The sequence below is a fragment of the Capricornis sumatraensis genome, chromosome 6, assembly GCF_032405125.1.
Source record: "Capricornis sumatraensis isolate serow.1 chromosome 6, serow.2, whole genome shotgun sequence".
In the NCBI taxonomy this organism is placed as follows: Eukaryota; Metazoa; Chordata; class Mammalia; order Artiodactyla; family Bovidae; genus Capricornis; species Capricornis sumatraensis.
Window position 1 is genome coordinate 91,652,065 of NC_091074.1, and position 21,020 is coordinate 91,673,084.

At 36.8% G+C, this 21,020-nt stretch overlaps 1 protein-coding gene across 1 annotated transcript in view; it reads left to right on the forward strand.

Moving 5' to 3' along the window:
* Positions 1-21,020, forward strand: part of ERCC6L2 (ERCC excision repair 6 like 2) — a 150,917-nt gene that overhangs the window by 22,946 nt on the left and 106,951 nt on the right. The window contains exons 4-6 of the mRNA XM_068973896.1: positions 7,037-7,230; positions 18,177-18,338; positions 18,709-18,916. Of these exons, the coding sequence (XP_068829997.1) occupies positions 7,037-7,230; positions 18,177-18,338; positions 18,709-18,916 (564 nt within the window). The remainder of the gene's footprint in view (positions 1-7,036; positions 7,231-18,176; positions 18,339-18,708; positions 18,917-21,020) is intronic.

A 21,020-nucleotide genomic window follows, 5' to 3' on the forward strand; every position in this document is an offset into this window, starting at 1 on the left:
AGTTTCTATCATAAATGGATGTTGAATTTCCTCAAATGCTTTTTCTGCTCCATTGAGATGACTGTAGGATTTTTATTCTTCATTTTGTCACTATGGTGTATCATGTGATTGATTTGCATATGTTGAATCATCCTTGCATCCATGGAATAAATCTCACTTTTCCAAAGTGTAAGGTCATTTTGATATACTGTTGGATTCAGTTTGGTAATATTTCACTGAGAATTTTTGTATTTATGTTCATCAGGGATCTAGCCTATAATTTTCCTTTCTTGTGGTATCCTGATCTGATCTTGGTATCAGACCTCATAAAGTAAGTTTGAATGCATGTCCTGCTCTTACATTTTTTTTGAAGAGTTTGACAAAGATTGGTGTTAATTCTTCATTGAATGTTTGGTAGATTTTACCAGTGAAGCTGTCTGTTTCTGAACTTTTATTTGGAGGTTTTTGGTTATTGATTCAATTTCCTTACTTGGAGCTATTGTGTTCACATTTTCTATTTCTTAGAAATAGAAAAAAATAGAAAACTGAATCACTAAGATTGTGATTCAGTCTTAGTAGGTTGTATGTTTCTAAAAAGGATACATGATAAATTTCATCTAGATGTCCAGTTTGTCAGTATAAAATGATTCATACTAGTCTCTTATGATCCTTTTTATATCTGTGGTATCTGCTAACTATACAAAAAAGATCTTCATGACCAAGATAATCACAGTGGTGTGATCACTCACCTAAGAGCCAGACATCCTGGAATGTGAAGTCAAGTGGGCCTTAGAAAGCATCACTATGAACAAAGCTAGTAGAGGTGATGGAATTACAGTAGACCTATTTCAAATCCTGAAAGATGATGCTGTGAAAGTGCTGCACTCAATATGTCAGCAAATTTGGAAAACTCAGCAGTGGCCACAGGACTGGAAAAGGTCAGTTTTCATTCCAATGCCAAAGAAAGGCAATGCCAAAGAATGCTCAAACTACCCCACAGTTGCACTCTTCTCACATGCTAGTAAAGTAATGCTCAAAATTCTCCAAGCCAGGCTTCAGCAATACGTTAACTGTGAAGTTCCAGATGTTCAAGCTGGTTTTAGAAAAGGCAGAGGAACCAGAGATCAAATTGCCAACATCCGCTGGATCATGGAAAAAGCAAGAGAGTTCCAGAAAAACATCTATTTCTGCTTTATTGACTATGCCAAAGCCTTTGATTGTGTGGATCACAATAAACTGTGGGCAGTTCTTCAAGAGATGGGAATACCAGACCACCTGACCTGCCTCTAGAGAAACCTGTATGCAGGTCAGGAAGCAACAATTAGAACTGGACATGGGACAACAGACTGGTTCCAAACAGGAAAAGGAGTATGTCAAGGCTGTATATTGTCACCCTGCTTATTTAACTTATATGCAGAGTACATCATGAGAAACACTGGGCTGGAGGAAGCACAAACTGGAATCAAGATTTCCAGGAGAAATATCAGTAACCTCATATATGCAGATGACACCACCTTTATGGCAGAAAGCAAAGAAGAACTAAAAAGCCTCTTGATGAAAGTGAAAGAGGAGAGTGAAAAAGTTGGCTTAAAGCTCAACATTCAGCAAACAAAGATCATGGCATCTGGTCCCATCACTTCATGGCAAATAGAATGGGAAACAGTGGAAATAGTGTCAGACTTTATTTTTTTGGGCTCCAAAATCACTGCAAATGGTGACCTCAGCCATGAAATTAAAAAACACTTACTCTTTGGAAGAAAAGGTATGACTAACCTAGACAGCATATTAAAAAGCAGAGGAATTACTTTGTCAACAAAGGTCTATCTAGTAAAGGCTATGGTTTTTCCAGTGGTCATGTATGGATGTGAGAGTTAGACTATAAAGAAAGCTGAGTGCCGAAGAATTGATGCTTTTGAACTGCGGTGTTGGAGAAGATTCTTGAGAGTCTCTTGGACTGCAAGGTGATTCAACCAGTCCTTCCTAAGGGAGATCAGTCCTCGGTGTTCATTGGAAGGACTAATGTTGAAGCTGAAACTCTAATTTTTGGTCACCTGACGTGAAGAGCTGACTCATTTGAAAAGACCCTGATGCTGGGAAAGACTGAAGGTGGGAGGAGAGGGGAACGACAGAGGATGAGATGGTTGGATGGTGTCACTGACTCAGTGGACATGAGTTTGGGTGAACTCCGGGAGCTGGTGATGGACAGGGAGGCCTGGCGTGCTGCGGTTCATGGGGTTGCAAAGAGTTGGACATGAATGAGCGACTGAACTGAAGTGATCTGCTTTAAATTCTCTTATTTCTGGGTTTATTTATTTGAGCCTTCTTTGTTTCTTTCTGTTATATCTAACTGAAGGTTTTCTAATTTTATTTGTATTGGTAAAGAATCAGCTTTTGGTTTTATTAACCTTGTCTGTTGCCTTGCTAGTCTCTATTTCATTTATTTCCTCTCTGATGTTTATTATTTCCCTCATTTTACTAACTTTGGGCTTCATTTTGTAGTGTGTGTTTTTTCTGGTTCCCTAAGGTGTAGAGTTTGGTTGCATATTTGAAAATTTTCTTAATTCTTGAGGTAGTTCTTTATCACTGAACTTTCCTCATAGAGTTGCTCATAGAATTGAGCAGTCCTCGTAGAACTGATGTCTAGTTTCATACCATTGTCGTCAGGAAATGTGTTTGACATGACTTCAACCTTCATAAATATATTAGGACTTTTTTGTGGCTTAACATATGATGTTTTCTTGAGAATGTCTCATGTGAGTTTAAGCATATATTATGCTGCTTTTGGAATGTTCAGTATGTAAGTTTTAAGTCAGTCTGGTCTGAGTCATTTAAGGTACCGCATGTATTTATAGATTTGACTTTGCTTAATTCTTGAATATTCTTGGTAGTTGATTTACTATTCATTTATTTGCTTTGTTTATGTTTTCTTCAAATAGTTATAATTTTACTTGTCATTTCCATTCTCGTGTTTTGTTTATTATGTTTTCAGTCAGTTCAGTCACTCAGTTGTTTCTGACTCTTAACGACCCCATGAGTTGCAGCACGCCAGGCCTCCCTGTTCATCACCAGCTCCCGAAATTTACTCCAGCTCATGTCCATTGAGTCGGTGATGCTATCCAACCATCTCATCCTCTTGTTGTTCCCTCTCCTCCCACCTTCAGTCTTTCCCAGCATCAGGGTCCTTTCAGATGAGTCAGTTCTTCATATCAGCTAGCCAAAGTATTGGAGTTTCAGCTTCAGCATCAGTCTTTCCGATGAATATTCAGGAGTGAATTCCTTAAGGATTGACTGGTTGTATCTCCTTGCAGTCCAACTGACGCACAAGAGTCTTCTCCAGCACCACAGTTCAAAAGCATCAATTCTTCAGTGCTCAGCTTTCTTTATAGTCCAACTCTCACATCCATATATGACCACTGGAAAAACCATAGCTTTGACAGGATGGACCATTGTTGGCAAAGTAATGTCTCTGCTTTTTAATATGCTGTCTAGGTTGGTCATAACGTTTCTTCCAAGGAGCAAGCATCTTTTAATTTCTTGGCTGCAGTCACCATCTGTAGTGATTTTGGAGCCCAGAAAAATAAAGTCAGCCACTGTTTCCACTGTTTCCTCATATTTGCCATGAAGTGATGGGACCATGGCATCACTAAGATCAGATGCCATGATCTTAGTTTTCTGAAAGTTGAGTTTTAAGCGAACTTTTTCACTCTCCTCTTTCACTTTCATCAAGAGGCTCTTTAGTTTTTCTTTGCTTTCTGCCATAAGGGTGGTGTCATCTGTATATCTGAGGTTATTGATATTTCTCCCAGCAATCTCGATTCCAGGTTGTGCTTCATCCAGTCCATTGTTTCTCATGATGTACTCTGCATATCAGCCTTGACATACTCCTTTCCCTATTTGGAACCAGTCTGTTCCACGTCTAGTTCGACCTATTGCTTCCTGACCCGCATACAGGTTTCTCAAGAGGCACGTCAGGTCGTCTGATATTCCCGTCTGTTTAAGAATTTTCCACAGTTTGTTGTTGTTGCGTTTAACTGGAAGTAATTTTACTTGTCATTTCCGTTCTCATGTTTTGATTATTCTGTTTAATGAAACAGGTGATAGTGATTGTTTTGCTAACCATTGATCTGCACAGAATGAAACTGATCTGATATCCATCTGTAACTTGCCACTTTGTTAGAATATTTGTCAAATTTTAGTATTAATATTATGCTGCTTTTCTAAAAAGGATTTGGAGAGGCTCCTAGAGTAGATTCTTAACTTAAATTTTCATATATTAAATCACCAGAATATACCAAGGGAAAGATTATGCATAATTAGCATGTAAGTTAATTAGATTTGACATTTTTGAAAGAATTAGGTTATATGCTTTAGAACTTTGAGTTAAGTAGTAAAAATTCCAATTTTATGATCTGTAAATTCTCTCAGTATAGGTACATTTTATTTTTCAGTTTGATGTATCACTTCCTCCAGTATGAAATTTTTACTTTGGCTATGGTGCTTGGTCATTGTCCTCTGAATATACAGTCCTCTTCCTACCTTGCCATTGACACATGCCTTCATTCATTAATTTATTTATCAACTGAACACCTTTATTTTCTAAGCACAGCACAAAGTACTGTAGTTACAGTGGATTTAAGATGTGAACATGATATATTGTTATTGGTTAAGAGCTTTGGAATTTTACAGGCATGGGTTCATCTTGCTTAATAACATTGTGGCATTGGGCATATTATTTAACATCTCTGCACCTTAGTTTTATCATCTTTAAAAAAGAAATATAAAATATTTCTACTTTATAGCCTCTTTTATGTAAAATTCTTGAGGTAAGGTCTGTCAACTACCTTGCACTGTCTTTAGCCCATAGGAAGTGCTCAGAATTGGTTCTGGTAATTGTTAATACTATAACTACTCCTACCACAAAAATCATCACACATGGAAAACATCTTTGGGTATTTTGTCACAGTACATAACACATCATTTTTCTGAAGCAATAGTATACAAAGAATGAAAATTTAAAAGCATGTACCCTAATAATTGAACTAATTTTTTTGAAAGAGATAAAAGTAATTTAATACTCTGTAGTTGTACTGTTAAATGTGGCCTCTGATGATTTCTTAATAACTTTGAGTGGGCAAATTTAAATTTTATTTATATTACATTTTAGACCTAGTTTTGTAAAATTGTTTATTGACTTCAGAAAAAATGGAGTTGCTTTGTAATTAGTGACTTAGCAGTTGGACAGTTCTTTCCATTTTATTGTTTTGGCGTTCTTTGCTTAAATAAGGCTTATTGAGTTAAGAATTTTTCACAACATGGTAGTAAATACTTCAAGTTATTCTTCTTTTATACTTTCTCTGGACTTTGCAAATGGTGTAGCTCAGTTCTCTTTCCTCTTTTAGTATTAAAATTAGTTATTGATTTATTTGATTTACTTTTCATAGTTTTGAAGATCAGTAATGTCCATAAGGAATGTCTTAATTTTTAAACTTCTATTGGAATCTTAAAGCTGGTTCTAGAAATCTTTACATTCATTGACACCTTTGGTGAATGACCTCTCAAGTGGAAAACTACTCAAAGTGCTCAGATGGTGTTTGGATAACATTTTCATTGTGTAATATTGAAAAGAGGGTAGGAACAGAAGCTTTTTACTTGTAGCCCCCATTTTTTATTGAAGGAGAAAAATGGAATTCATAGAGTGAATTCCAAGTAGAAGACAAAACTATTTGAGAATTAATCTTCTGTTCTTTTTCTTTTTTCTGCTTCTGAAAGAAAGTCACAGACTTGATATCTTACAGCTGATAAATGGCCCAGCTGAAATGCTTCATAGAAGAGAATGTAGGATTTAGAGTAATATTATATTATTTTTTGTTAAACTGAAAATTTTCAGTATATTTAATTAGTTCATCTTTATCAGTAGGACCAAGTATAAAACTTTAGGAAAGAAACTTACTTAAACCCTATTAAAGATAATAGTTCAGGAACAGTGGTAACAGTAAGAGATAAAAACATTAGAAATTAAAATGGTTGATGCCAGCAGGATTTTGGATTGGTATAGGAAAGGTCAGTGAAACCCCAAAACATTTATTTGAAGACTAAACAGATATATGTTATTAATCTCAATGGGTTAGGATTTACATGAGTTAAGAGAGAATAGGAAGAGAGTAAGTAGAGACAGTAAGTACTGATAACTCCTGAGGATCATTGCTATAAAGAAAGTAAAGTAATGGGTGATAGTTTGAGAGAGATGTAGGAAGAAGTCTTTTTTATTTGTTTTGTTTTATTGAGAACAATAAATTTGATTTGTTTTATTTATTGAGAAATATTAGAACATGTTGTGTTTATATGTGTTCTGTTAAAAAGCGAAATTTAATCATGTTGGGAAGATTGGGGCCAGTTTCTTCAGCATTGACTTCAGGTTGACAGGAAGTAATGGGAGCCACTATGTAAGTTCAGAGTTTGTCTTTAAATAAGGACATGGGCAGTACACCCATGGTAAAAGATGGGAGGGCAGAATATATGGAAGTAAATGTAGGTCGGTTATTGATCTAGTGGTAAGAGAAGAGGAGGTTTTCTTCTAATTGCTTTAATTTTCCAGGTTATCAACTGATAGTATCTGAAAGAGGGGGGAAAGAAATGGACTAGGAAAGTGAAACGGAAAGAGAGCTCTGGAAGAGCATACATTTCAAGAAAAACAACCTGGCCTGCTTTGCATATTTCTATTACCAGTGTGGCCCTTGAAGTTAATATTGGGATCCTGAGTATACTCTTCTCTGTTTCAGAGAATTATTTTTTCCTTATTCCTCAGCTCCTTTTGAGGGGAAAATAAAAAATAGCTCTTACTTTGGACAGGGCTGGGTATCTATTTTTTTTCTTAAGAATAACAATAAAGTAATGTTTGATGGTCTTCTAAGTTATATATATTCAGTTGCTCAATTGTATTTATACTTATTAACCACAGTGTTAAAAAACAAAGAATAGGATAGTTGATATTCTGTTTTAACTTTGGGGTTCTTTGTCATTAAAAAAATTATGTCATACATTTTTCTTCTTCTTATAGATGTTCTTAATAGTTGCTCCTCTTTCTGTCCTCTACAACTGGAAGGATGAGCTGGACACCTGGGGATATTTCAGAGTCACTATTTTACATGGTAACAAAAAGGATAGTGAACTGATTCGTGTGAAACAGAGGAAATGTGAAATTGCTCTAACAACTTACGAAACACTGCGCTTATGTCTGGATGAACTTAACAGGTAATCAGAATAATGGGAGTGATTGCATTAGTATTCTGCTTACATCAGCTGTATTTATGCCTTTGTATTGTGGGGCTTTCCAGGCAGCTCAGTGGTAAAGAATCTGCAGAGCTGAAAGAGACACAGGTTTGACCCTTGGGTTGGGAAGAAACCCTGGAGGAGGAAATGGCAACCTACCCAGTATTCTTGTCAGGATAATCCGAAGGACAGAGGAGACTGGTGGGCTACAAAGAGTTGGACATGACTGAGCAACTGAACACTTTATATTGAAATTCTTTTAAGCTGTAAATATTCTTTAGCATTATTTAATTTGATTTCAAAGTTATTGAAATAGACAGTTTATAGTAATTAACTCATTTTCTAAGAAGGAAAACCTGAGTCAGGGTTTCTACAGTTCCTTATTTTATTTCCTCTATTACCTCTCCAAGCAGTGCCTATTAATGAATAAGACTTGTCCTAAGTCTCATGTACAATGTTTTGTGTATTTGATGCCTCTAGACTAAAATAGTGAGTTTCATGAATGATTTTACTTAAGGGAGTCTTGTTGTTAATGTAGAGTGGCAAAAAATACATACACATATTGAGAACCACTATGACAAGACTATAGGTACCCAGAAGAAATAAACTACATTTTAATATCTTAGCGGGGAATCTAGATACAGTCAATTATGAAGTCATGTGTGTGCTATGATGTGGAATAGAGGATGTTATGGGAGCACCTGAGGAGCCTGACTGCTGCGGAGTGAGGAGAGCAGTCAGAGAGCTTCGCACAGAAGATGATCTGTGAGCTTACTGAGGACTGAACGATGAGTACGAGAAGGAGAATCGAGCAAGAGGGAACAAACATTTGCAGAGGCCTCCTGACAACAAAGGTCACAGCACTTTTTAGTAAATGAAAGCAGTTCTGATGCTTTGTGCATGTAATGACTATACCTAGAACGTAAAAGGATAGTGGCCAGGAGACAACACCAGTGTGGTAAGCAAGGAACAGATCATAAGACTATTTAAAGCTTCTTAGAGGATTTTGATCTTTATTCTTAGAACAATAAGAGTCTCCCTGAAGTGTTTTCAGGGGATTACTATTATGATAAAAAATTATCAGATTTGCATTTTACAAGTCATCATGTTGCTGTTTGTGCAGAATAGAGCCAGATTGAATGGTGAAATTCCAATTAAGAGACTTGTTCCAGTCCCAACTCCAAGGACCTTGGAATGTAACTAAAGGTAATTAAGTTAAAATGATACATTAAGGTGGGGACTGAGGCCAGTCTGACTGATTATCCTTGGAAGAGAAGGATATGTCAGGAGCTTGTATACACAGGAAACGATTCAGGAAGATGTATGTAGCAAGAGGGCTGTAGTCTCTAAGCATAGGCGTGAAAAGAAAGTGAAAGTTGCTTGATCATGTCAGCCTCTTTGTGACCCCATGGACTATATAGTCCATGGAATTCTCCAGGCTAGAATATTGGAGTGGGTAGTTGTTGCCTTTTGCAGGGAATCTTCCCAACCCAGGGATTGAATCCATGTCTCCTGCATTGAAGGCAGATTCTTTACCAGCTGAGCCACCAGGGAAGCCCAAGCATAGGAGAGAGACCTCAATGGAAACCAAACCTGCCAACACTTTGATCCTGGAATTCAAGCCCCCAGAAATGTTGTGTCTGGCATCTTTTGCTCTTCATCATGTTTTTGAGAATCTGCTGTGTTATTGAACATATCAATGATCATTCTGTTTAATGCTGAATTGTATTGCATTTTATAAATATATCACACTTTGTTACCTGTTCATTTGAGGATAGATATTTGGGTTTTCTGGTTTTGGTTATTAAAAGTAAACATTTAAGTAAATTTATGTGTAAGACTTCTTTGACATACATTGTAATTTCTCTTGGATAAATTCCTGAGAGTGGGATTTCTGGATTATATGGTGAGTATAAGTTTAAATTTGAAGAAACTGAGAAGCCATTTTTCCAGAGTGATTGTATCATTTTACTCCAACTAGCAAACTATTAGAGTTCATTTGCTTCATATACTCAACAATATTTGGTATAATCTTTTTGTTTTTAGTGTGTATAGTGGTATCCCATTACAATATAATTTGCCTTTATCTGATCTATATACACTTGAAAAAAGTGTTTGTTCTATAATTGTTGAATATACTGTTCTGTGAGGCTCAGAGGTTAAAGCGTTTGCCTCCAATGCAGGAGACCCGGGTTCGATCCCTGGGTCGGGAAGATCCCCTGGAGAAGGAAATGGTAACCCATTCCAGTATTCTTGCTGGAGAATCCCATGGACAGAGAAGCCTGGTAGGCTACAGTCCATGGGTCGCAAAGAGTCGGACATGACTGAGTGACTTACTTTCACTTTCAAATATCCGTAAAGTCAATTTGGTTAGGTGTTGTTCAAGCATTCTCTGTCTTTACTGATTTTCTCCCCAGTTGGTTTACAGTTTCTAGGAGAGGAATATTGAAATCTTCAATTACAATTATAGATTTGTTTATTTCTCCTTTTATTTCAGTCAGTTTTCAATTCATATATTTTGAAGCTCTGTACTTAGGTATTGTGTGTTTGTGTTAGTCGCTCAGTCGTGCCCGACTCTTTGCGACCCTGTGGACTGCAATCCACCAGGTTCCTCTGTCCATGAGATTTTCCAGGCAAGGATACTGGAGTGGGTTGCCATTTCCTTCTCCAGGGGGTCTTCCCAACCCAGGGATCGAACCCGGCTCTCCTGCACTGCAGGCACACACATATCGATGATTAGTATTTTTTCCTTATGAATTGACCCTTTTATCATTAAAAATGCTCCTTTTATGTCTAGAATCGTGAAATTTTCTCTGATGTTAATATAGACAATACAATCTTATCCTTACTGTATGTTTATCATTTTCCAGCTTTTAAGTTTTATCTGTTCGTTAAGGTGAGTCTCTTGTGGTTAGCATATTATCAGGTCTTGCATTTTTATCCATTTGGATGATCTGTACCTTTTTATTTGGAGTGTTTAGTTCATTTATACTTAATGTGGTGGATTTAGAGCTACCATTTTTGTAAGCTCTAGGATTTTATTTTAGTCCATTTACAAACTCCTAACTTTACCTGTTAGTATACCCTGTATGCTGTCAGAAGATAGGAACAATCTGAGGCATGAAGTTAAGTAACTTGTACAAGCCTGCAACAAGTAAGTCGGGGTGCACAAGAGGTTTAAACCTTGACTTTGAATTTAGTATGTAAGAGATATTCTACATTTAGATAAATGTAATAAGTTTATTTATCTTAGCACCAGTCATATTTTAATTTTTGTTTGACTGTCTACCCCTTTAAACTGTGAGGTCTTCGATACAGGATAATTTCTGTGTTTTAGTGCTTATTACACTTCCAGGCATATAATTGCATTAGATGGTTATTTTCTGTTTGTTATAAATATTAAATAAGAATTCCAAAGTAGAGTTATGTAAATATAAATCAAGTTTCTGTGTAAAATAAGAAATATAAAGTGTCTCAGTTTTTGTGGTATTCAGCTTTCCTTTGTTTGAATAGTTTTATTTGACAAATATTCAAAATAATTTATGTTCAATCTGAGTAAATACTAAGTAATTTTTGTGAGACTGTTCTAAATGATAGACCAGGATTTATCATAGACAATATACAGAGTAGATGAACACTATAGGAGTGGAGCTGTATCTCTTTTTGTTATTACGGTTAATGTTTTACTTTATTTTTATCAAAGTTGTATACACATATTATTTCAAGAGCCAAATATGAACATAGTTCATTCCTGTCTGCCACAACCATTGCCTTTTCTTCAGAGACAGTCACCTTCTTTTACTTACCTTTTTAGTGTTTACTTTTATATCTCAAAGATCACATTCATGCTGCAACTTAAACTTTTTTCAGTTGTCAGCATCACTTGTTGATTTACTATAATGAAAAATGATGATTTTGTTGTATTTTGCACTTCTGTTGCTTGCTTCACAGTGTCCTGGCTGGGATAGTTTGTGTAATAGGAAATAGTATATAGGAGATCCAACAACTTCTTAAACAGACTGTTGAACATTTTGTAGTTGTTCAGTCACTAAGTCATGTCCTACTCTTTGCAACCCCATGGACTAGACTGTGCCAGGCTTCCCTATCCTTCAGTGTCTTCCAGAATTTGCTCAAATTCAAGTCCTGGGAATCAGTGATGCTATCTAACCATCTCATCCTCTGCTGACGCTTTCTTTTTGCCATCAGTCTTTCCCAGCATCAGAGTCTTTTCCAGTGAGTCAGCTCTTCCCATCAGGTGGCCAAAATATTGGAGCTTCAGCATCATTCCTTCAAATGAATATTCAGGATTAATTTCCTTTAGTATCGACTGGTTTGATTTCCTTGCTGTCCAAGGGGCTCTCAAGAGTTTTCTCCAGCACCACGGTTCGAAAGCATCAATTCTTCAGTGCTTAGCCTTCTTTATGATCTAACTCTGACATAGGTGGATGACTAATAGAAAACCATAGCTTTGAATATGGACCTTTGCTGGCAAAGTGATGTCTCTGGTTGTAATCACACTGTCTAGATTTGTCATAGCTTTCCTCCCACGAAGCAAGTGTCTTTTAATTCATGGCTGTACTCACTGTCCATAGTGATTTTGGAACCCAAGAAAATAAAATCTGTCACCTTTTCCTTATCTGTTTGTCATGAACTGATGGGGCCAGAAGCCATGATTTTAGTTTATTGAATGTTTAGTTTTAAGCCAGCTTTTTCACTTTCCTCTTTCACCCTCATCAAAAGGCTTTTTGCTTCCTCATCACTTTCTGCCATTAGAATGGTTTCATCTGCATATCTAAGGTTATTAATATTTCTCCTGGCAATCTTGATTCCATCTTGTGATTTATCCAGTGCAGCATTTTGCTTGATGTACTCTGCATAGAAGTTAAATAAGCAGAGTGACACCATACAGCCTTGTCATACTCTTTTCCCAATTTTGAGCCATTCTGTTGTTCCATCTGCAGTTCTAATGACTGATTATTGACCTGCATAAAGGTTTCTCAGGACACAGGTAAGGTCTGGTTTTCCCATCTCTTTAAGAATTTTCCACAATTTATTGACATCCACACAGTCAAGGTCTTTAGCATAGTCAATGAAGCAGAAGTAGGTGTTTCTCTGGAATTCTCTTGCTTTCTCTATGATCCAACAAATGTTAGCAATTTGATCTCTGGTTCCTCTGCCTTTTCTAAACCTAACTTATTCATCTGAAAATTCTCGGTTCATGTACTGCTCACACCTCACCTGAAGGATTTTGAGCATTACCTTGATAGCATGTGAAATGAGTGCAATTATATAATAGTTTGAACATTCTTTGGCATTGCCCTTCTTTGGGATTGAAATGAAAACTGACCTTTTCCAGTCTGGTAGCCATTGCTGAGTTTTCTAAATTTGCTGGCATATTGAGTGCAGCATCATCTTTTAGGATTTGAAATACTTCAGCTGGAATTCTATCACTTCCTCTAGCTTTGTTTGTAGTAAGTGTCCTAAGGCCTAGTTGACTTCACACTCTAGGATGTCTGGCTCTAAGTGAGTGAACACACCATTGTGGTTATCCCAGTCTTTAAGACCTTTATTGTATAGTTCTTCTTGCCACCTCTGCTTAATCTCTTTTACTTTTGTTAGTTCCTTACCGTTTCTTTCCTTTATCTTGCTCATCCTTGCATGAAGTGTTCCCTTAGTATGTCATTTACTTGGCAAGATGGCCAGTCTTTCACATCCTATTATTTTCCTCTCTTTCTCTGCGTTGTTCACTTAAGAAGGCTTTCTTATCTCTCCTTGCTGTTCTCTGAAACTCTGCATTAAGTTGGGTATATCTTTCCCTTTCTCCCTTGCCTTCCCTTCTTTTTTCAGCTATTTGTAAAGCTTGTTCAGACAACCACTTTGCCTTTTTTCATTCTTTTTATTTCTTGTTGTGATTTTAGTTACTGCCTCCTATACAATGTTACGAACCTCTGTCCATAGTTCTTCAGGTACTCTATCAGATCTAATCCCTTGAATGTTTTCATCGCCTCTACTGTATAATCATAAGGGTTTTGATTTAGGTCATACCTGAATGCCTAGTGATTTTCCCTACTTTCTTCAATTTAAGCCTGAATTTTGCAATATGGAGCTGATGATCTGAGCCATAGTCAGTTGCCGGTCTTGTTTTTGCTGACTGTATAGAGTTTCTCCATCTTTGGCTGCAAAGACTATAATCAATCTGATTTCAGTATTGACCATCTGGTGATGTCCATGTATAGAGTTGTCTCTTGTGTTGTTAGAAGAGGGTGTTTGCAATGACCAGCGTGTTGTTTTGACAAAACTCTATTAATCTTTGTCCTGCTTCATTTTGTACTCCAAGGCCAAACTTGCCTTTCACTCCAGGTATCTCTTGACTTCCTGCTTTTGCATTCCAATCCCCTAAGATGAAAAAGACATCATTTTTTTGATGTTAGTTCTAAAAGGTCTTTTAGGTCTTCACAGAACCATTTGGCATTAGTGGTTAGGGCATAGACTTGGATTACTATGATGTTGAAATGGTTTGCTTTAGAAACAGCCAAGATCTATTGTTTTTGTGATTGCACTCAAGTGCTGCATTTCAGACTTTTGTTGACTATGAGGGTTACTCCATTTCTTCTAAGGGATTCTTAACCACAGTAGTAGATACAATGATAACCCGAATTGAAGTCAAAATTGCCGGGAGAAATATCAATAACCTCAGATATGCAGATGACACTATCCTATGGCAGAAAGTGAAGAACTAAAGAGCCTCTTGATGAAAGTGAAAGAGGAGAGTGAAAAGTTTGGCTTAAAATTCAACATTCAGAAAACTAAGATCGTGGCATCTGGTCCCATCATTTCATGGCAAATAGATGTGGAAACAGTGGCTGACTTTTTTTTTCTGGGCTCCAGAATCACTGCAGATGGTGATTGCAGCCATGAAATTAAAGACACTTACTCCTTGGAAGGAAAGTTATGACCAACATAGATAGCATATTAAAAAGCAGAGACATTACTTTGTCAACAAAGGTCTGTCTAGTCAAGGCTATGGTTTTTCCAGTGGTCATGTATGGATGTGAGAGTTGGACTATAAAGAAAGCTGAGCGCCGAAGAATTGATGCTTTTGAACTGTGGTGTTGGAGAAGACTCTTGAGAGTCCCTTGGACTGCAAGGAGATCCAACCAGTCCATTCTAAAGGAGATCAGTCCTGGGTGTTCATTGGAAGGACTGATGTTGAAGCTGAAACTCCAGTACTTTGGCCACCTGATGCGAAGAGCTGACTCATTTGAAAAGACCCTGATGCTGGGAAAGATTGAAGGTAGGAGGAGAAGGGGATGACTGAGGATGAGATGGTTGGATGGCATCAACGACTCATTGGACATGGGTTTGGGTGGACTCTGGGAGTTGGTGATGGACAGGGAGGCCTGGCATGCTGCGGTTCATGGGGTTGCAAAGAGTCAGACGCGACTGAGCAACTGAACTGAACTGAGTTAAAATTGCCCATTCCTGTCCATTTTAGTTCACTGATTTCCAAGATGTCGATGTTAATTTTTTCCATCTCCTGCTTGAGCACATCCAATTTACCTGATTCATGGACCTAACATTCCAGGTTCCTACGCAATATTGTTCTTTACAACATCTGACTTTACTTTCAGCACCAGACACAACTGCAGCTGAGCATCATTTCTACTTTGGCCCAGCCTCTTCATTCTCTGGAGCTATTAGTAATTGCCCTCTTCCCTGGTAGCATATTGGACACCTGACCTGGGGTGCTCATCTTCCAGCATCATATCTTTTTGCCTTTCATACTGTTCATGGGTTTCTCACAACAATACTGGAGGGGTTTGACATTCCCTCCTCCAGTGAACCACATTGTGTCAGTGTTGAACACTTACCTAATCCAGTTTCCACTGGCATCTGGTCGTACCATTTAAGAACTCAATAACATTAATCAGATTGTTTCTTGGCTTTCTCTGCTACTGGCATGGGATACTCCTTCCTCTGTTTCGTAAGTTGTTTTGTTCATCTTCTTCCCTGCTTTTAAAATCTTGTGATTGTTTTTTCCTCTTTTCCTTCATTCTTAATCTCTTGTCCTTTATTCAGCTTTATATTAAGAAAATGATCAAACCTATAGAAAAATTGAAGTGATAGTACATGAATATCTATATACTCAATCCCTATATTCGCTGGTTGTATGTGTGCTTTTTTTGGAGGGGAGGGAGATATAAGTTAACATGTGTGTTGACTACTAAATCCATTTAGTCTCTTCTAATGTAGAGCATTCCCTCGACTTTAATTTTCTAATATAAGACATTTTGAGGAGACCAGGCCAGTTGTCTCTTAGGGTGTCTCACAGATTTGTCTGATTGCTTTTTCAAAGAGTTGTGTATTCCTCTACCATATGTATTTTGGTAAGCTGATTTTGATCTAAAGGCTTAATTAGATTCAGATCAGACATTTTTGACTAGAATACGGCATAAATGATACTATGGACTTCATATTATGTTACATCAGACAATGTTAATGTCATGTTGTTTTAGTATTAAGGTTGCAAAGTTTGTCCTATAGGCTAAGGAGATGATCATCAGATCTCTTCATTTTAAAGATATGTTTCTCCTTTTACAGTTAGAAGTAAATTGTGGGGTTATACTTTTCTACTAGTTAAATATTCTGGTCCTTCAGTCCTTTTGCTTAGTGATATTAACATTCAGAAATTATTGTTGTCTGAATCAGTTATTTTACTGGGTTTTCAAAATAATGTTTTCCTAAATTTATCATTTCTTTTACACGTATTAACAGCATTCTCCTGCATTTAGAAATTATCTGCAGTTTCAACTGACAGCAAGGTGAATGCTTGATTCTTTTGCTGCCATTTCCAATTTTCAGACGGGCACATTGATACGGTGGTCATCCACAAAGTTTCTCTCCCATTCCCCAACCCGCTTTTTTTGATTATCAGTGTGGACTCATAGATTATTGAGGTGCAATTTATATGCCATAGAATGTACCCATTTTAAGTATAGAATGGTTTTTAGTAAATTTATAAAGCTGTGCAGTTATCACCACAGCCCAGTTGGAGAACATTTTCATCACCTCAAACAGCTTTTTGTTTTCAGTCAGTCTTTGATCCCATCTCCAGTTCTGCCGCTGCTGCTGCTAAGTCGCTTCAGTCGTGTCCGACTCTGTGCGACCCCGTAGATGGCAGCCCACTAGGCTCCCCCATCCCTAGGATTCTCCAAGCAAGAACACTGCAGCGGGTTGCCATTTCCTTCTCCAAAGCATGAAAGTGAAAAGTGAAAGTGAAGTCGCTCAGTCGTATCTGACTCTTCACGACCCCACTAATATGCTTTCTGTCTCTATAGAATTGCCTTTTCTGGAGATTTCATGTAAATTTCATACAATATGTAGTCTTTTGTATCAGGCTTCTTTCACTTAGCATTTTTGAGGTTCCTCCTATAACACATTTCAGTAGTTTATTCCTTTTTATTGTTGAACAGTACTGTTGTATATACCTCATTTTGTTTATCTAATGGGTGATGTTTAGACTGTTTCCAGTTTGAGGCTATTATGAATAATGCTGCTGTGAACATTCATGTACACATCTTTGAGTAAATGTAAATTTTTTATTTCTCTGGGAAAGATATCTAGGAATGAAATTGCTGAGTGGTGTAAGGAGTTTTAACATTTTAAGAAACAGCCAAAGTGTTTTTTAAAAATGTCTATACTTTGCCAAAAGCAGTGTGTCCAGTTTTCCTTGAAAATACTTAATTTTGTCAGTCTTTCCTGATTGCCAAATAGGTTTGTGGTGGTATCTCTCTCTTTTTTTTTTTTCTAATTATGAACTTTTTATGTGCTTATTGGCCTTTATATATCACTTTGGTGAAGTGTCTGTTAAAATATTTTAGCATCTTTTAATTGGATTGTTTTAACTTCTGTTGAGTTACAGTAGCTCTTTATATAATTCTGTATGCAAATTCTTTTATCAGATTATGATTTGCAAATATTTTCTCTGTAGCATGGCTATATTATGTCTTTTCATTTTCTTAATGATGTCTGGAAGAGCAAAAGTTTTTTTTAACTTTGATGAAGTTCTACTTACCAGGTTTTTTTTATTGACCATGCTTTTGGTGTTATAGATCTAAGAAATTTTTCTGTAACCCAAAATCATAAGGATTCTTCCTGCATTTTATAACTTTTATAATTTAGCTCTTTTTTTAGGTCTACAACCTATTTTGAGTTAATTTTTATATATGGCATGAGATAAGAATCTAAAGTGAATTTTTTCATACAGCCCTTGGATTTTATATAGTCAGTGTTTTACACTACCCTATAGTCATTATTAATGATGCTTTAATTTTTAAATTAGTTTTCCTCCTGTGTTCTTTGGACATGCCCCCATTTGTCTTTGAAAGCATCTATGCTTTCTCAGTCTCCAGTATTTCCCTTGCTGCATACCTGAAACCAACTATTTCTTCGTGGGATCGTGCTTCCTTTTAGTGGATTGATGACTGTGGTTGTTCATTGCTTTTGGGGTAATAATCAATCCTAAACCTTTTTAGCAGGCAGAGCTATGTAGTGCAGCTTTGTAAAAATCATGAGTTTATATTGATATTTTTTATTCATAATTAGCATTATAAGTTTTGCTTATTTTATATTTATTTTTTTAATTACTTTTAAAAGATTCCTTTTGTGCTTTTAGTCATGTTTAAATGAGTTATTTCTTTTCATTGTCCCTAAACAGAATCTCTACCCTTCTATCTCCCTACACCTTTTATTTTCATGGGTTGTCCAAACTTGTGATCATTTAAACAACTTAAGTGAAAATTCTGTGGAATCATCAGAGAGTAAAGAAGAAAAACTGCAAAACTTTGGTAGAGAAAACTGGCTAAAATTATATAGACTAAGAAAGGGACATTTTTTCAACCTTTTTTCCTTTTTGTCTCACTTTGTAGTTTGGAATGGTCAGCTATCATTGTAGATGAAGCTCATAGAATCAAGAATCCAAAGGCTAGAGTAACAGAAATTATGAAAGCTTTAAAATGTAATGTCCGAATTGGCCTCACTGGAACCATTCTTCAGAACAACATGAAAGAATTGTGGTGTGTTATGGACTGGTGAGTTTAGAAAATTATTTTCTCCTTTCTTAACCTTTTTTCCTAATTATGTGCTTCTGAAAAAAATTAGTTGTCTGTTTACAGAGGTGTTTTATCCCTAACATAGTATGCACAGTAAAGAGTCCCATGAAAACCCAGCTTTATATATTACTCTTGGTCCCTGAAGTAAATATCTGAAGTAATTTACCAGTCCCATCATCTTCTTATAGTTATTCACTGAAGTTGTCATAAAGAACATTCTGCTTTCTTGCCTTTTGTTACTGTTATCCTTAATAAACACGTGACTTAGCGTATCTCTTGAGAGCAAAAAGAAGTCTGTTTCTTATTAGTTTAATAAAGCCTTAACATTTTTCTTATTGCCTTTATAAAGGGCTGTGCCAGGACTATTAGGTAGCAGGATCCACTTCAAGAAGCAGTTTTCTGACCCAGTAGAACATGGTCAGAGACACACAGCAACAAAAAGGGAACTAGCTACTGGCCGAAAGGCCATGCAAAGGCTTGCAAGGAAGATGTCTGGGTGGTTTCTCAGACGAACCAAGACTCTAATCAAGGATCAATTGCCTAAGAAGGAAGATCGGGTGAGAACCGCTTTTGTGTATATTAGGAATTCCTTGTCATGTTTTATTTATTCTGAAAATACTTCTTTTGAAGAGGAAATCTATCTCCTATGGTGTTTTATGAATACAGTTTTTTGCATTTTACTCAGTGTGAAAAAAATTGTTACGTGCAGAGTTTCATAAAATATTAATCGAGCCTGAGAAATCTTCCTCACTAACTTTACTAACATTTTATCTAACAGGTCTATTATTAGTATACATTAAACTCATTTCTCTTATTTTAGAACACGAAGGCTTTTGATACAATTCTTCCTCAAAGAGGAAAGAACTTCTTGCCCTAATGTGTTTTCTGTTCATATTTTGCCCATCTTGTACTGTGTACTGTCTATAACCCAGTATGTGGTGTGCTGTGCTTACTCACTGTCATGTCTGACTCTTTGTCCCCCCATGGACTGTAGCCCGCCAGGCTCTTCTGTCCATGGGGATTCTCCAGGCAAGAATACTGGAGTGCATTACCATGCCTTCCTCCAGAGGATCTTCCCAACCCAGGGATCAAAGCCAGGTCTCCTGCATTGTAAGAGGATTCTTACAATGAGCCACCAGGGAAGCCTAAGAATATTGGAGAGGGTAGCTTATCCCTTCTCCAGGGAATCTTCCTGACCCAGGAATCAAACCGGGTCAATGCAATCTCCTGCACTGTAGGCAGATTCTTTACCAGCTAAGCTACCTGGGAAGCCCCATATGAAAAGTGAAGGTGAAAGTCACTCAGTCATGTCCAGCTCTTTGTGACCCCATGGACCATACAGTTCATGGAATTCTCCAGGCCAGAATACTGGAGTGGGTAGCCTTTCCTTCTCCAGGTGATCTTCCCAACCCAGGGATTGAACCCAGGTCTCCTGCATTGCAGGTGGGTTCTTTACCAGCTCAGTGACAAGTGAAGCCCATAACCCAGTATATTCTTTGGTATTTTAATTCTCACTACAGAACAAAGTAGTTAAAAGCTTCTTTTTAATAGGTATATTTCCTGTAGAATGCAGTGTATATTTGCACAACTAATTTTAAGAGTTTGCATGAAAATTACAATTAAATTCTGTTAATTGTGAGAAAATTTGAAGACTTGACTCTAACAGGATCTTTTTTATTTTTATTTTTTTCAAATGTTAAACCTTTTATTTTGTATGGGCGTATAGCTGATTTGAGCATCTTTTCATGTGTTTATTAGCCATGTATATGTCTTCTTTGGAGAAATATCTATTCAGGTCTTGTGCCAAGTTTTTGATTGGATTGTTTGTTTTTCTGGTATTGAGCTACATGAACTAATTGATATTTTGGAGATTAATTCTTTGTCAGTTGTTTCATTTACTATTATTTTCTCCCGTTTTAGGATTGTCTTTTCACATTGCTTATAGTTTCCTTTGCTGTGCAAAAGCTTTTAAGTTTAATTAGGTCCCGTTTGTTTATTTTTATTTCCATTACTCTAGGATGTGGTTCACAGAGGGTCTCACTATGATTTATGTCAAGGACTGTAGCGTTTGTGTTTTCCTCCAAGAGATTTACAGTTTCTGGCCTTACATTTAAGTCTTAAATCCATTTTGAGTTTATTTTTGTATATAATTTTAGGAGGTGTTTTAGCTTCATTCTTTTTCATGTAACTGTCCAGTTTTCCCAGCACCACTCATTGACGAGACTGTCTTTTCTCCACTGTATGTTCTTACCTCCTTTGTCAAAGATAAGGTACCCATAGGCGTGTGGCTTTATCTCTGGGCTTTCTATATTGTTCCATTGGTCTATATTTCTATTTTTGTGCCAGTACCATACTGTCTTGATGACTGTAGCTTTATAGTATAGTCTCAAGTCAGGAAGGTTGATTCTTCCAGCTCCATTGTTCTTTCTCAAGATAGCTTTGGCTGTTCGGGGTCCTTTGTGTTTCCATACACATTGTGAAAATTTTTGTTTTGACAGTATTTTTGTCCTTGGCATTTCTGCATTGTCTGTTGTAACCTCCTTTTTCATTTCTAGTTTTCGTGATTTGATTCTTCTCCTTTTTTGTTTTTTTTGGCAGGACTTCCCTGTAGCTCAAATGGTAAAGAATCTGCCTGCAATGTAGGAGACCAGGGGTTGATCC